Source organism: Astyanax mexicanus, chromosome 18 (genome assembly GCF_023375975.1).
Source record: "Astyanax mexicanus isolate ESR-SI-001 chromosome 18, AstMex3_surface, whole genome shotgun sequence".
In the NCBI taxonomy this organism is placed as follows: Eukaryota; Metazoa; Chordata; class Actinopteri; order Characiformes; family Acestrorhamphidae; genus Astyanax; species Astyanax mexicanus.
Window position 1 is genome coordinate 34,888,548 of NC_064425.1, and position 15,078 is coordinate 34,903,625.

Genomic DNA, 15,078 nt, shown 5'->3' on the forward strand with positions numbered 1-15,078 from the left:
CGCAGAAATGCAGGGGCAGCTTCAGGGAAGGGCCACTGGAATAGTTTTTGGTGGAATACAGATTTACACCCAGAGAGCAGAAAGTTAAGATGTTCTATAGTGATAAGAGGTCAGTACTGGGAGGCAGGATATGTGTCATGTAGTGGGAAAGCGTTGCTAGTATGCTGAAGCTTCACTCATTTAGTGTAATGCTCTTATGTCACACTTTCCGTATATACACTGTAAAATGTAATATTTGCAATTACTTAAATAAACAAGTGAAATTTACTCAGTTACCAACACAATGCTTTTCTGACTAGTTGTTTTTGCTTTCAGTTACTTACAGGGTAAAAAATGTCTACATATTGTTCAGAGTTCAGATAACAATTACAGTTGTATGAAAAGTTTTTTTTTTTTTTTCAGAAATAACAGCCTCTAAACTCTTCCTATAGCTTCCAGTAAGAGTCTGGCTTCTGGTTGAAGGTATTTTGGATCATTCTTCTTTACTAAACATCTCCAGTTCAGTCAGGTTTGATGGTTTCTGATCATGAACAGCTGCTTTAAATTACACCACAGATTTTCAGTAATATTCAGGTCTGGAGACTGAGATGATCATTCCAGAACATTGTCTTCATTTTCATTTCACTTCTCAAATATCAATGTGTTCATCTGCTATATGATATATTTAACTGAAATTGCTGAGCTGAACAACCAATAATTTATAAATGAAAATGCTAAAAATGATAAGGGGTGCCCAAAATGTTTCATACCACTGTAAATAGTGACAGACTGTCAACTGAGCTGTTTAGTTAAATATGCTGTTCTTTAAGGTCTTTCTTATAATTGGGCAGATCAAACTCAATGATTAAAAAACTGACACTATTCCCATTGGCTCCTGCTACCATCAATTTGCGTACTGGGTCTATCCTCTTGTGAGGGTGTAGTTATTTCCCCTAGCTACTTTTTGTAGAAAATTAAATATATTCTCTACAAGTATATATGTATATCTTATGTAATGGTTGACAGCAATTATCGCTCATGCAGTAATGTAGAATTATAACTGTGGAAAGATGTTTTCTGTTAATCTTTCAGTTCACAGCATAAAATAAAATGAACTACTCTTAAATGTGAATTTGTAAAGGTCACAGTACTTTTTACATAAAAAAATGTTGTAGAGTTGCCTATATTCTGTCAAAAGTACATCTAAATTTGATTGTTAAATATCTTTAAAAATACATGTGTGTAAACTATAATTAGATTTTGTCCATCCATTTCCAACAAATTGCATATATGTTCTTCACAGAATGAAGGAAATGTAAAGGCAGGCGTATTAGTCATTATTCATCACATTGCATCTTTTATCTGTAGAGTGTGGTGTGCTCCATGGAGAGTGGGGTAACACTTTATAATACTGTTCCATAGTTAATAGGTAACTAAGCAGGAACTAATTAATAGTGCTGCATTAACACCTAAATATTATCTATTAACTACCAGGGAGTACTGAATAATTACTCAGTAGATAGTACTGAACTAATGATTATAGTAGTTCACTATTAACTCCACAATAATTACTGAGACTTACATATCTCCCAGAGAACTACTTACTAATGATGTCTCCTTTATAATAACTATTCATTAATTACTGCTCAAATCAACATTAATTACTGAAAACCGTTACATCCCACCTGGGGAACTATAGATCTAAATCAGGCATATTTGAGTTAAATGCATATTAATTGAAGGCATATTTGAATTAAGCAAGTGACACCATTTGTAGTAACCTTAATTACCTTATTATCCTCAGTTCCTTCCAAATATTAGCAACATATAGTAAAATACTACAGTTATTACTCTGCTTAACCATAATTTTTGGAAGAAAAAAACAACATTATAACATAATATTATTGCATAGAAGACATTGATGAAAGTTCTCCAGAAGGCATCTAAGACTCTAAGAATGACTGTAAGACTGTAATAATGTAACAATCATTGCTTTAATACTAGGGATCAGCCTTATAAAAGTGCATCTTCAGCGTTTGCAGTCTCACAGAGATTTATTTTTACTGCGCACTATTAGGGTAATTACGGTAATTTCACAGCGGCCGCAACTCTCCTGGTCCTTCGTGTAAATTCTCTGCTGTGTGCTGCTGCTGCTGCTGGAGGAGGAGGATTAAGAGAGACTCTGCTGCTTTCATATTTCTGTATTTGATTGAAAATAAACTAGTAATCAAGATATTGAGATCTTTTCCAGCTGATTTAACCCCGGATCAGAGGAGGACTCTTTGTGGGTTGTTAACCAGCTTTAGGATGTGTGTTAGCTAGCTAAGTTAGCTAAGTTGTGTGTGTAGTTAGCGTTAGCCAGCTACGTTAGCTAGGTTATGTAACTGGCTAAGTTAGCTAGGTTATGTGTGTGTTAGTTAACTGGCTAAGTTAACTAGGTTATGTGTGTGTTAGTTAGCTAGTTTAAATGTGTGTTAGTTAGCTAGGTTATGTGTGTTCGTTTGCTAGCTAAGTTAACTTTTATGTGTGGGTTAGTTAGCTAGGTTATATGTGTGTTAGCAAGTTAAATGCGTGTGTGTTAGTTAGCTAGGTTAAATGTGTGTTAGTTAGCAAGCTAAGTTAGCTAGTTTAAATGTGTGTGTTAGTTAACTAGGTTAAATGTGTTGTTATTATTATTATTAATAATGTATATCTCCCTTTATAATACTGTGGTATGATTTGCAGTAACTCCTGAAGAAGAACACAGTAACTCTTCAGTAATTAGTAATTAGTTACCATGTTTCTCACTTTATAATACTGTGGTATGATTTGCAGTAACTCCTAAAGAAGAACACAGTAACTCCTCAGTAATTAGTAATTAGTTACCATGTTTCTCACTTTATAATACTGTGGTATGATTTGCAGTAACTCCTAAAGAAGAACACAGTACCTCCTCAGTCATTAGTAATGGGTTACCATGTGCTGCTGTTAACTCCCGAAAAAAGGAGACAGGGACCCCTTATTAATTATCTATGAAGAACACAGGGATGCCTAGTCCGTTATCTAACACAAATATTTATTCATTTAAACATGATTTCCCCCAGAATAAGGATGTACGACACATCCTACAGTAAAGCTGTATGTGAGCCATCACTTCTACTGAGCACATCTCCAGGAGGACTGAAGAAGAGCACAGGTTTAGAATAAACACCTGTAACACACTGACAGAACATTACAAAAATGGGGGTTAAGCAGACTACTGCACATTTCAGTGTGTCTAACATTTGGAAGATATTGAGCATACTAAGGTAAGTAAGGTTAATATATGATAAGTGGTGTCACTGACTTTAATATCACCACTGATAGAAGAACCTGCAGCAGCAGATAAACACACTGATAAAGGCTAGCGGTCCGGCGCTGTGGAGTTACCGTAATTACCCTAATAATGCGCACTAAAAGTCTGTGAGACTGCAAGGCTGAAGATGAACGTTTATAAGGTTGGTGCTGAAAATTAAAGCAGTGACCATTAAAACAAAATTGAGTACAGTCAGTCTTAGAGTCTTCTGGAGAACATAAATAATGTCTACTATGTAATAATATTATGTTATTTTTTTTTCTTTTAAAAATGGGGTTTAAGCAGATTACGACACACTGTAGTATTTTACTATATGTTGCTAATATTTGGAAGATAATGATGATAATAAGGTAATTAAGGTTACTACTACTACAAATGGTGTCACTCAAATATGCCTTTAATATCACCACTGATAGAATAATTGTTTGTGTAGACTGATTTAGATCTATAGTTCCCCAGGTGGCATGTAAGGGTTTTCAGTAATTAATGTTGATTTGAGCAGTAATTAATGAATAGTTATTATAAAGGAGACATAATTAGTAAGTAGTTCTCCAGGAGATATGTAAGTCTCAGTAATTATTGTGGAGTTAATAGTGAACTACTATAATCATTAGTTCAGTACTATCTACTGAGTAATTATTCAGTACTCCCTGGTAGTTAATAGAAAATATTTAGGTGTTAATGCAGCTCTATTAATTAGTTACTGCTTAGCTACTGCTTAGTTACCTATTAACTATGGAACAGTATTATAAAGTGTTACCGAGAGTGGTTACTGCAACAGGAAGTGGTGAGCTCATTTGGATATACCATATCAACCCATAGTTTCCAGATGGTCATGTAGATAACACATCCTACACCACCAATCTAGCATAAACATGCTTGTGGTTTAAGTCTTTTTTTAGTGCTTTTTTTATTTGGTTCCCTGAGTTTTAATCCCAGCTGGAATATCAGGCTTTGTAAGCTAGCTGGTTAACTGGTTCATAACCAGCATTGTGTTTTTATATTATTATACCTAAAAATTATTCAATATCTATAACAAGTCAACAAAAGACAACCTATGACAAACACTACACCTTCCTACACCTACAAAAGACACTTGGAAACTGGGCAAAACAGGTCTGGTGGTCCCAACAGGGCAACAGCACCTTTAACTCAAGTCTCAGTTTCAGCAGTAAAGAGTAGAATAAGAGGTCTGGCAGGTGAAGTGCAGTAATAAAGTCAATGATAAGATAAAGATAAAATAAAACAGCAGACTGTCTGGTCATACAGCTTTGCTACTGGACTAATAAACAACAGAGGTGTTCTAAAACTGCTAGTGTAGCATTCACAAAATCAAGACAGGATTTTCCAATGTTTCACTCACATTTCATAAAGGTGTTCAGTACAAGTCCTCACACAATTCACAAACTCATTATATTTATATTTTAACATTATATTTTCTATTAGATAAAATTATGCATATATCGTCTTGTTGTTTGTTATGCATCTTTACATTGAGTAAAAAACATTTTCAGTTTTAGTTCATCAGTTCATCAGAAACCTTTTCTTTCTAATGAATTATAGAAAAAAACAAGAATGATTTCAGTGACACACAATGACATTATTTTGAAAGAATTTATTAGTATGTGTTTGTTAGAATTGGTCAAAAGATATCCATTCACAAGTCAATAAATAAATAGATGTTTCATGTCATAATCAACGTGCATGTGCAAATATTCAGTCAAGTTAGCACTTGTTGATCCTGATACAATTCGAGATGACCTGTAGTAACTCTGCCCACAGAGAACAGTCTAAAACTTTTCCAGCATGGTTAGCATGTTTTGTTACAGATAAAATGTTCCAGGACTGTTCTGTAGATGTGGCATCATAATGGTTTGCATCACAGCGTTTTTAGTTTCTCACGTACATTCCCAGCTAGACATATACTAACATTATGGAAACATTAAAAGTAATATTCCCCAAACTAAAATTTAAAACACTGACACGTGACTTAACCAGAATAAAACATTCTAACAACATCCAGAAAACTTGAGATTAAACAATGTTAACTGCAACGTTCAAAAAATGTTCCGCTAAGCCATAGATGGTAGCTGGGAAGTTGTGGTATGTGGCTATTTCTCAAAAATAGACGAAATACATCTGAACTCCTGTAACACTGTCCTCAGACATGATTTGGCACAAATCCCACATAGCTTAGTGTTCTCCTTCTTCATCTAACACACCCTATTCCTACAACGTAAAACTGCTGTAATAATACACTTCATTTTTACAGTACTGTGGTTTTACAAAATAGCACCACTGCTATCATAAACAGGACACATTCAGTCTGGTCATTATTGTTAGTGGGGAATTAACAAATAAAAGATTTACTGTGTACATAAGAATAAATCTCTTCAATATTGAATCTAAAAATACTGTGTCAGTATGGTGAGTGAAAATATTTCTCTGTGGTGAATTATATTATTCTAATGATTTCAACCATTTCTTAATTTTGGGAGAAATTAGTCACTTTTTCTTTTTGTTTTTTATTTAAAATATGGGGGCTTTTAAGATTTCGGTTTCAGACATAGCCTAAAAGACAGGCCCCCTCACTTATTACTTTCTGGGGTATTCAGATTTAATTTTTCCTTTCATTTTGTTTCCCTTTTTATTCTGAAATAAAAGGGTGTGCTAAAACTTTGGTCTCAATAATAACTGATTTCTCGCAAAAGGGAGACATTGTCAATATATGGCTCACTTTTCTCTAGACCTGGCTTCCATTTCATCAGTGTTAATTCAAAAGGGTTGGATTAAATTCAATTAGACAGATAAATAAAGTATGAACTGCCGTTGTTACATTCCCCCATAGATATGATGATTTTCCTCAAACTCTCTGCTGAATGCTGTAAATGCAATAAACTGTAAAATGTATCCTAAACTTTGAGCTTCAAGATTTGTTTGTGGAATCCTTGAGTATCTGAACAGAAGTTCTTAACAGAAATCCCCGAGCAGTATTCACAAACACACTAGTTTCACATCCTCAAGTGTGAAGGAATGAGCTTCTGTAATACAGTCTCGGTTTTCTCCGTTATGCTGAAGCAGAGGAGAGGAAAAGAAAAACGGGGAAGTTTTAGGGGTCATATCCAAATGGTGGAACGCTGGCTGACTGACAGTCTCCTCCATACCAAAAAGATTAACAGTCTGCATAAGAGTCTTTTTCCTGTAATTAGAGACAGCTGTGTCCCCAAAGTCCTCATCTACAGAAACACATATCAATAGTCTTGAATCAGTTTGTACTTGAGTCACTGACTGACAGTCTTCAGTCAACGGTTTCTTAAATTTGCACCAAACGCAGTACTCCTGCTCTAAACATGAGCACATAACTTGACCACACCGATATCCATCAGATGGGGCGGCCATATTGGTTTCCATGTCACAAGACTCTGGATTCTCTTTTTGAACATCTACACTGGAAGGACTCTGACTTCTATAGCCGTCTCCCACCACCACCACCTCACTCAGCAGTCCACTGTCCTCACCCTCCAGAGAACTGGACACCTCCCGGTGACCCATCCCCAAACCACTGTCCTCCCGTCCTTCACTTCCACTGTCGCGGCTCATCACGTCGAGAGTAACAAACTCCCCCGCAGTTCTCTGAATGCTTCCACTGCCTTCTGTTCCTTTCAGACTTCCACAGCCGCTGTCCTCCTGTACATCCTCCGTCTGTCCATCTGGTGGACACTTGGTGTCCTTGACAGATGGGTCCAGATGCTCCATGCCCATGCCGCTGTCCAGGCTCTCTCTCCACTCTTTGTCCTCTTCAGGACATTTAAGTCCTGCCTCTGAGGTTTGCCTCTTTTCCTCGTTTTTGTTTATGAACAGGTGCCATCCTTTATCAGTCACCGTCTCCACATGATCTGACCCTACAGACATCGGCTGCCATGAGCTCACCATAGGTTTCTGGAGGTGGACAAAAAACATAATGTACCTATTAAAGCACATGTTGCAAAACATTATACATTTACATTATAAAAAATTATTAAAATGAAGGGAAAGCGCAGGCAGCATAGGAGAGTGCCCAGCCCTGATCACTGGAGAGTTGAGATCCAACACTTGATACTTGATTTTAACGCCACTATGTGGAGTAATAAAGCAGTATCTGTATTAGGACTAATTGGAGACGAGTCTTAGGGGGTTTAGCACGCCTAGGTTTCAATAAATATCAACATTCATTGAATGAGATGTCATATAGGACAGCCAATCAGAATAGCGCTGATTTATCTTCATACACAAGTAGCCAAAACAACAAGATTTCATTCAACAGTATACAAAGAGATTGGACTATGGTTGTGTAAAAACTAATTGTGTTTTTTCGGGCCATAAAGCTGTAAAAACATTGTAAGAGATGACAGCTTTACCGTGAGAGTTCTTAACTCTTAGTTCTATAATTATTATTATTATCAGTTTCTTAGTCCCTACAATAGAACCATGTAGAACTCCACAATTCCTAATAGTTTCTGCATTAGTATTATTAGCTAATTAATAATACTGGTGTTTAAAGTTTAAGAGGATGCTCCATATGTGCTATGTAGACTTTGCCTGCAGTGCATAGGCCATTCTTTTTTCAATTTAAATAAAAAAGCTCCAAGGTCCACACTGTAGCCTCAGTAGTTGGTTCTAGGAAGTTATATTTTGATTATGGAAGGTACATGGTCTAAGACATTTGAGAATCACTGCTATAATTAGTATGATGAATATGAGTATGTAAGTAATGAATCTTAAGGTGGCGAATTCATGACTTATAATGAAATGAGAATAGAAAATTCCCTTGGGTTGCCACTGACTAGATTTCTAAGAAAAGTGAAGTTCACAGCTCCACAGGCAAGCTTCACTTCATCTCTGATGTTTTCGCTTCCTTTTTTTCAACCAGAGAAACAAACTCTTCTGTTACTGTTAGTTTTGGTGAAACCAGCTGAGTGCTGCGGGGACTCACCAAAGATTTGGGCATTTTAACAGAACGCCTCAGGAAACAGCAGACAAAGATCATCAGGACAGCCACGAAGCCCAGAAGCCCAAGAAAGACAAAGTAGATAATCACAGCTACATCTGATATAAAAAAAAAGAAAATTCAAAAATCAATCGGTTTGCATTTCATTGAGTTTATATTCAATCTTCAGAAAAAAGAGATAGACAATTAGAAATTGATCCCAATATAGATATTGATTAAAAAGAAATTTAGACATACAGTAACAACAACACAATAAGACAAACACACTCAGAGAAGACACAGGAAAATAGCTAGGTACCTATACAAATGTACCTATATGTATATATACATATCTGCATTCCATTCCATATCTCAGGATAAAAAGATGATAAAAATTACCAAGTGGTATCTGAGTGCACTGTGCAGGAGAGATGTTGCTGGGACCAGTTGTACTCTTCACCTGCACCCGCACACAGTACACCTGCCACCGATCCAGCGAGCTGAACTTAATCTCTCCATCCTCATCAGTGTCATCATCACTCAGAGTCTAGACAACAGAAAGTACAGAAGCGAGAATTGACTAAGCTAATCGATTTGCAGTTGGACAAATATTTTTGAAGTGTTTTTTAGCATGTAAAAATGGAGTCTTGGCGATATGTCCTGGCTGGAGAAACTAAAGTGTCTCTAATAATTTATGTAATTATGTAACATAACTGATTATTATTTATCTACTCTCTCCCAGGCATTCCCTGGATACAAACTTAGTTTTGTAATATGTTTACTCTCCCACAGGAAAAACTGTAGAATTTATATTAAAACTGACTTACAGTTCAACTCACAGATTGAATATTTGAGAATTAAACCAAATAAACCAACATACTACCAAACTCCACAGAGATTTAATTAAACTCCGGGCACCAACCTGTTACCTAGTTATAGAATAAAAAAACTAACTTTAGTAAACTATGTAAATATTTCCCACATTAAATAGCTGAGATACACTAAAAAATAAGGAGAATTGAAACTAACATTGCACAAAGCATAATTTTCCTGTTTGCTCCTGGCATCAAATATTTACATACACCATCAGTGTGTAGTCGTTCCCACCAGTGCTACCATCCCTTATTCAGTCATAACTTGGCCATAGTGTCATAGCTATTAAAGCAAGCTATCATTTTCTGTACAGTAAAGTGTTAAAGGAGGGAAGGAGGAAGCAGAGCTATTTAATTCTGTGTTAAGAACCAGAACACAAGCTAACCTTCCTTCAATTCAATTGTTAATAATATTAATTTACTAAACTTCTTCTAATTCTTCTAATGTACACAACTGTGCGTTAAAATGCAAAATCTGACAGGGTGTTAAATGTTTTTACATATTTTTAACATGTCGATTTAACCCCGAAGCTTTAAAAACCATAGAAAATAGTTTAAATCAACAGAAATAAAAATAGGACAATAGATCTGAATGGCTTTGAAAGGCTAAGAAAAGATGTACTTAGTATCTTGTAGTGTAAAGTTTACCTCATTTTCTCGCCCCTGTGGCCACAGGTAGGCAGTATAATCCAATCCAAAGGGAAAGACTCCAGGCAGCTGTTTCCTCTGCATCTTGACTTGTACAGTATATGGGGTGGACTGCAGTGTGAAGGACGGTGGTAATAATAGGCCTGGGACAGAAAGATCAATAGGTTTTGTATTTACCACAGTGTAGCATAGAGGAGTGTATTATTAAAGTAATGCTTAAAAACTTACTGTGTTTGATGTTAAATCTTTTGTCACCAGAGCTAAAGCTTCCATGAGCCATGTGATTATAAACTTTAACCAGTCTTTCCTCTGACTCGTTAAAAAGGGTTCCAATGTTACACACAGTCCCATGAATTAGATTACAATTGGTCACATTTGTCCAGACCCTTGGATAATCAATATATCTAGGAAAAAGAGCAAAAATCATCCATTAGATTTTCTACATTTTGTCCATATGTTTGTAGACACCTGCTTATCCAATAAATGGGGCTGTTGCGTGTGGATGCTTTTACACACATAGCACACTTCTAGGCTTGTCACAATAACCACATTATTGATTAGCGTACCACTTATAGTATAGAAATGACCTTAATCTTTTCTGCTGACCTGATTAATGTTAGCCATGATGTTTTTTCTAAGCATGTTTGCAGGTGCCAGTATGTTAACTTTTTATGTTTGATTTATTTTGGATTACTTTTTATTCCTAATTTAATTACAGTGTGTAAATATTCTAAATAATATTATTTCATTGTTATTATCAGTGGCATAAAATATGTCTTAAAATGAAAATACTTTTTATTAGTACTATTCTAAATAACACTATTGCTGGCAATAACATAGCAGGTGCAGTGCAATAAGAGAGTCATGTGGGTGATCATGTATGAGGGAAATAAAATATTATCTTACGTGGCAACTTGAACTGTATAACGGCATCCCTGTGGATTTTTCTGAGGGGGATCCCAGGTGACAGTCACATTTCCCTCCCATATGTGGACAGTCACATTCTGTGGTTTCATCTCTGAACCTGACCATCACAGAAGTTGTTTATGAGGAGAGAAAGCAAAAGAGTTTTTTTTTTTTAAACATTCCTAGACTTTCAGTTCACTAAATTACATTATAAGTGGAGTTTCAGCCTATAGCTTCCAATATGTTAAATTTACAGCCTTTACCATTAACTGTTAGACAAGCATCACTAGATCATTAGATTACACAGTGTTTAAAGAGACCAGCAGCACTGCTGTGTCTGATCCACTCATACCCTTTGAAGAACAGGGTGAAAGGAGGATAATGATAAAGTATATAGAGAAACAGAACTACAGTCTGTAATTATAGAAAAAAAAGTGTCCTATACAACCATTGGATAACATAACATTTTTAAAATTAAAACTAACTATTTATTTAAAATTATAAATAAATTATTTAAATAATTAATTATTTAAAAAAAATTAACATGTCTAAATAAAGCTTTAAAGTACCGCCTCTTTCCATGCCCACATACTGAAAGATAACATACAATTTTTGGAAAGTGGGAAATACCATTGTTACGTAATTGTAATTCCAGAAAACACCAACTACATAGATTTAGACTGATTTTTATTCTGAAACTCCTATTGTACATTTATACTTAAATCTAACTTTACTCAACATAACAAAAGTTTGTTTAACAGTAAAAAGTCTAAACATCAATAGATTTTTTGTTAAGTTAAAAAAATTACATTTAAAGGTTCCCTTACCTGATACATGAACCAACATAGTGAGAAACATGACAAGAGTTAAAACCCAGCTGTTCCTGTCCATGGTTGCATTAACATGAAGGTCTCATATCCCAGAAGACCACCACTGTGCAGTCCACACTTCCTCCCAGTCCACTATACTAAACTACTAAACTAAATCAAACTTATCTGAATCTAAAATGTAAAATATACTCATAAGTCTCTACTGTACTCAGAATAAACGAAACTGTAGAATCTCTCCTGCTCTCGCGCTCTCTCTCTCATTAACTGTGTGCTCTCTCGCTGGTGTGTGAGTGTGTGATGACGAATGACTGGTCTTCTCTGTATTCACACTGTGAACTCCCCTAATTACACTTCTCTCGCCTACACTCTCACACATACGCTCTCGCTCATACGCAGCCAGTTCCTGTTTTGCTTCACTCTTCCGCACCTCTTTTTTTTTTGTCTTTTGCATAATGACTGTAAACACCCATGAGCCAGCTATTGATCTGAAATACTTAACCAACGTACTGTAGGTTTCAAGGCAAATATGCACAATATAGAGCAACTAAAAAAAATTGTTGTGTCCTGTAAATTGTTACAATATTACAATAATAATCACTGTTAAACACTGATTAGTACACTCCTGAGTGATGGGGGCGAACTATTACTATTGGGTGTACTTAAAATCCTTTAGTTTTCCCAAAAATAATCAGTGCAACTTACTTATGAATTTAACCAGTCAGGTATTAAGGAGCAGTAAAGCCACTCTGCTGAAGTACAGAGTTGTACAGGAGTTTCAGTTTAGTTCTCCAGCAATGAAACTCGAGTAGTATTAGCATTAGCTGCTAACCGTGGTGGGGGGTGGGGGGGGGGGGGGGGGTGTCAGTAATCAGCTGTCAGTAATAATCTCATCACAGTTTACATAATCTGCCTCATTCAGACCCAGTCAGAGAGCTTTATTTCTCTCTCTCTCTATCACACATACGCACACACACACACACACACGCGCACACACACACACACGCGCGCGCACACACACACACACACACACACACACGCACACACACACACACAAGCACACACGCACGCACACACACACGCACACACACACGCACGCACGCACACACACACACACACACTTTCATGCTCTGCTGTTCATCCCTGAGATTTTTATACTCAAAATCAAATTAAGTTTGAATTCAGAAATCCTCACAACCAAGCTGAGACATTTACAATCCAATTTATCATGCATTCTTTATTCCAGCACCCTACATTGATTTTATCTCCCCTCAAACGTATATACTATTACTAATATATACTAGTATTTTAATTGGCACCACTAATATCCATATAATTACATTTTTGATTTCTTACATTCATTCTTTTATTTACATTTATATATCCACTATAAAAATTGCGTCTGAAGAAAAACAAATGCGATTAATCGCAGTTATTAACAGAATTTATTTTTTAATTGATTGACACCACTAGTTTTAATGTCAGTTCGCTGCAACCCGCAAAATGAAGGGGGCTTCCCCACTTCCCCTGCAAGGTGATTGGCTGTTTCTCCTCAGAGGCAGAACCTTCTCCCTGAACCGGATTTGTCATTGGCACGTAGAGATTTCCCATTCACATAGAGGTCCGTGGTCTGTCTCTTCATATATAGCACAGCTGAGCTGAGCTAAACAATTCGCTCCTGGTGCTCCCCAGTTCTGCGGTATCATTTTTGGGGGAGAAACGCACCTGTTTCTGATATTGCCAATGTGAATGTTATACTTAAACATTCAGAGTTGATTTAACACGTTTAAATTATTAGCCTAGCATAACTCTATTCTTTTAAACAAAAAGATCAAATGTCAGATAGGCCACAGTATTGAGGGTATTGTATGTATTTAATTTGACAGCTTCATCCAACATTATAAATAAAAATGATGTGCCCTGGTCTTGTCATAAAGAGTTAAAAAGTTCTAAATGTGGGAGTGAAAATAACTGTATTGTCTATTATTGTTAAGAATGTCTTGTGTATCAGAGAATTGTCATACTTCTCTATTTCTCACCTATTTTTGGTGTAAGGGAAATGTTCTAAACAACAGTAAGTTTTTTTTTTATGTTTTGCACACTGAGGTTGTTAATAATTGCAGAAATGGATTTTATATTATTCAGCAACATTATTTAAATGAACCCAGGTTAAAATTATGATCACTTGACGAAAAATATCACCCATACATTTTAAGAATGCAGAAGCTTTTGAACAAGCAATACTTAATACAATTCTTGCAAAAATACATTTATATTGGATTTGCACAAACATATATTTTAAAGGAAAAATGTATTGCGAAAAGGGGAGGGGGAGTGTGTTCTATTTAGGAAACAAGTCATTTTCTACCTAAGCCTTTGTCTGTAGTAAAGCAGTGCTGGAACAGATGGTGTTACTGCTGGTACTCTCTACTGCAGCATTTACACACTTACACACACAAACAGCACATTCACACTTTCATCATAATAACTAGAAAAGACACACAGAGAACTATGTACCTATTAAAAGTAGAAGTGTTTTCTATAGAGAAATGACAAATGAAGTTAGAGAGTGGTGAGTTTTAATAACATTTTTGTAAAGACTTCTTTATAATGCATTCCCACAAACAGGTAAACATGTACAGCCATATTTATAATTTATAACCTTAAATGTATAGATCCTGGTTGTCTTATTTTGAGTTTAATAAAGTGTATGCCACACAGAACAGGAAGTTGAATTTTGTGTGTTATTTGGGGATTTTTCCCTCCCCTTTCCATCCCCATGCAGCTGCTCTGTGGTTTCAGTGTTGCTTGAGTTTAAAAAATACATTATAAGTCATAATAAAAATATATTATAGAAAGTTGTGACCAGGCTTTTATGGAAAAATATACTGTCTTTTTAGGGAACAAGTTAGTAATTATAAATGGATGTTTGTCTGTAGTAAAGCAGTGCTGGAACAGATGGTGTTACTGCTCTTACTCTCTACTGCAGCATTTACATACTTAATGGTTTATGTTGCACTACCGTCACTCTTGCACTTTATGTTGTCTATTGTTTGTTGTTCCATGTTGCACCATGGTTCCGGAGGAACGTAATTTTGTTACACTGTGGACCTGTACTCAGATATAATGACGATAAAAGTCTCCTGACCTGACTCTTGACTTGAACAATTCTGTAGACTACAGTGAATAATAATCTCTATCAGCTTCTATTTATGAAGAGCAGTCAGTTTTTTAAGTGGTATAATGTGTGTAGCTCGGCACATTTATAAACTTGTGATTTTAAGCCCATGATGGAATTGGCCTGCCATTGTCTGACTGAAGCATAGGGTTTTTGTGTGTGGCCTTGTCTGTACAAGGTCATTTTATCCACATTTGCATCAAGCATGGACCTTTTAAACATCTGGGGTTTAGTCCAAATGTCCAGATTCATGCTCCTCTCTGAAGATTCGTTTTTTGTATTACTATCTCAATCTGAAGATCTGAGGACTGTGGTTAACTCCTCTTAAAAAAAAAATTATACCTAGCATTAACTACCTGCTTAAGCTA

General features: G+C 35.9%; 1 protein-coding gene across 1 annotated transcript; it reads right to left on the reverse strand.

The window, feature by feature from the left end:
• Positions 1-4,913: 4,913 nt before the first annotated feature.
• Positions 4,914-12,306, reverse strand: il10ra (interleukin 10 receptor, alpha). The gene is made up of 7 exons (XM_007239080.4): positions 11,533-12,306; positions 10,706-10,823; positions 10,028-10,203; positions 9,800-9,942; positions 8,679-8,826; positions 8,286-8,398; positions 4,914-7,252 (listed from the first exon to the last, which is right to left on the reverse strand). Exons 1-7 carry the CDS (start codon positions 11,594-11,596, stop codon positions 6,308-6,310), a joined length of 1,707 nt encoding a protein of 568 aa, XP_007239142.3. The 5' UTR covers positions 11,597-12,306; the 3' UTR covers positions 4,914-6,307.
• Positions 12,307-15,078: the final 2,772 nt, after the last annotated feature.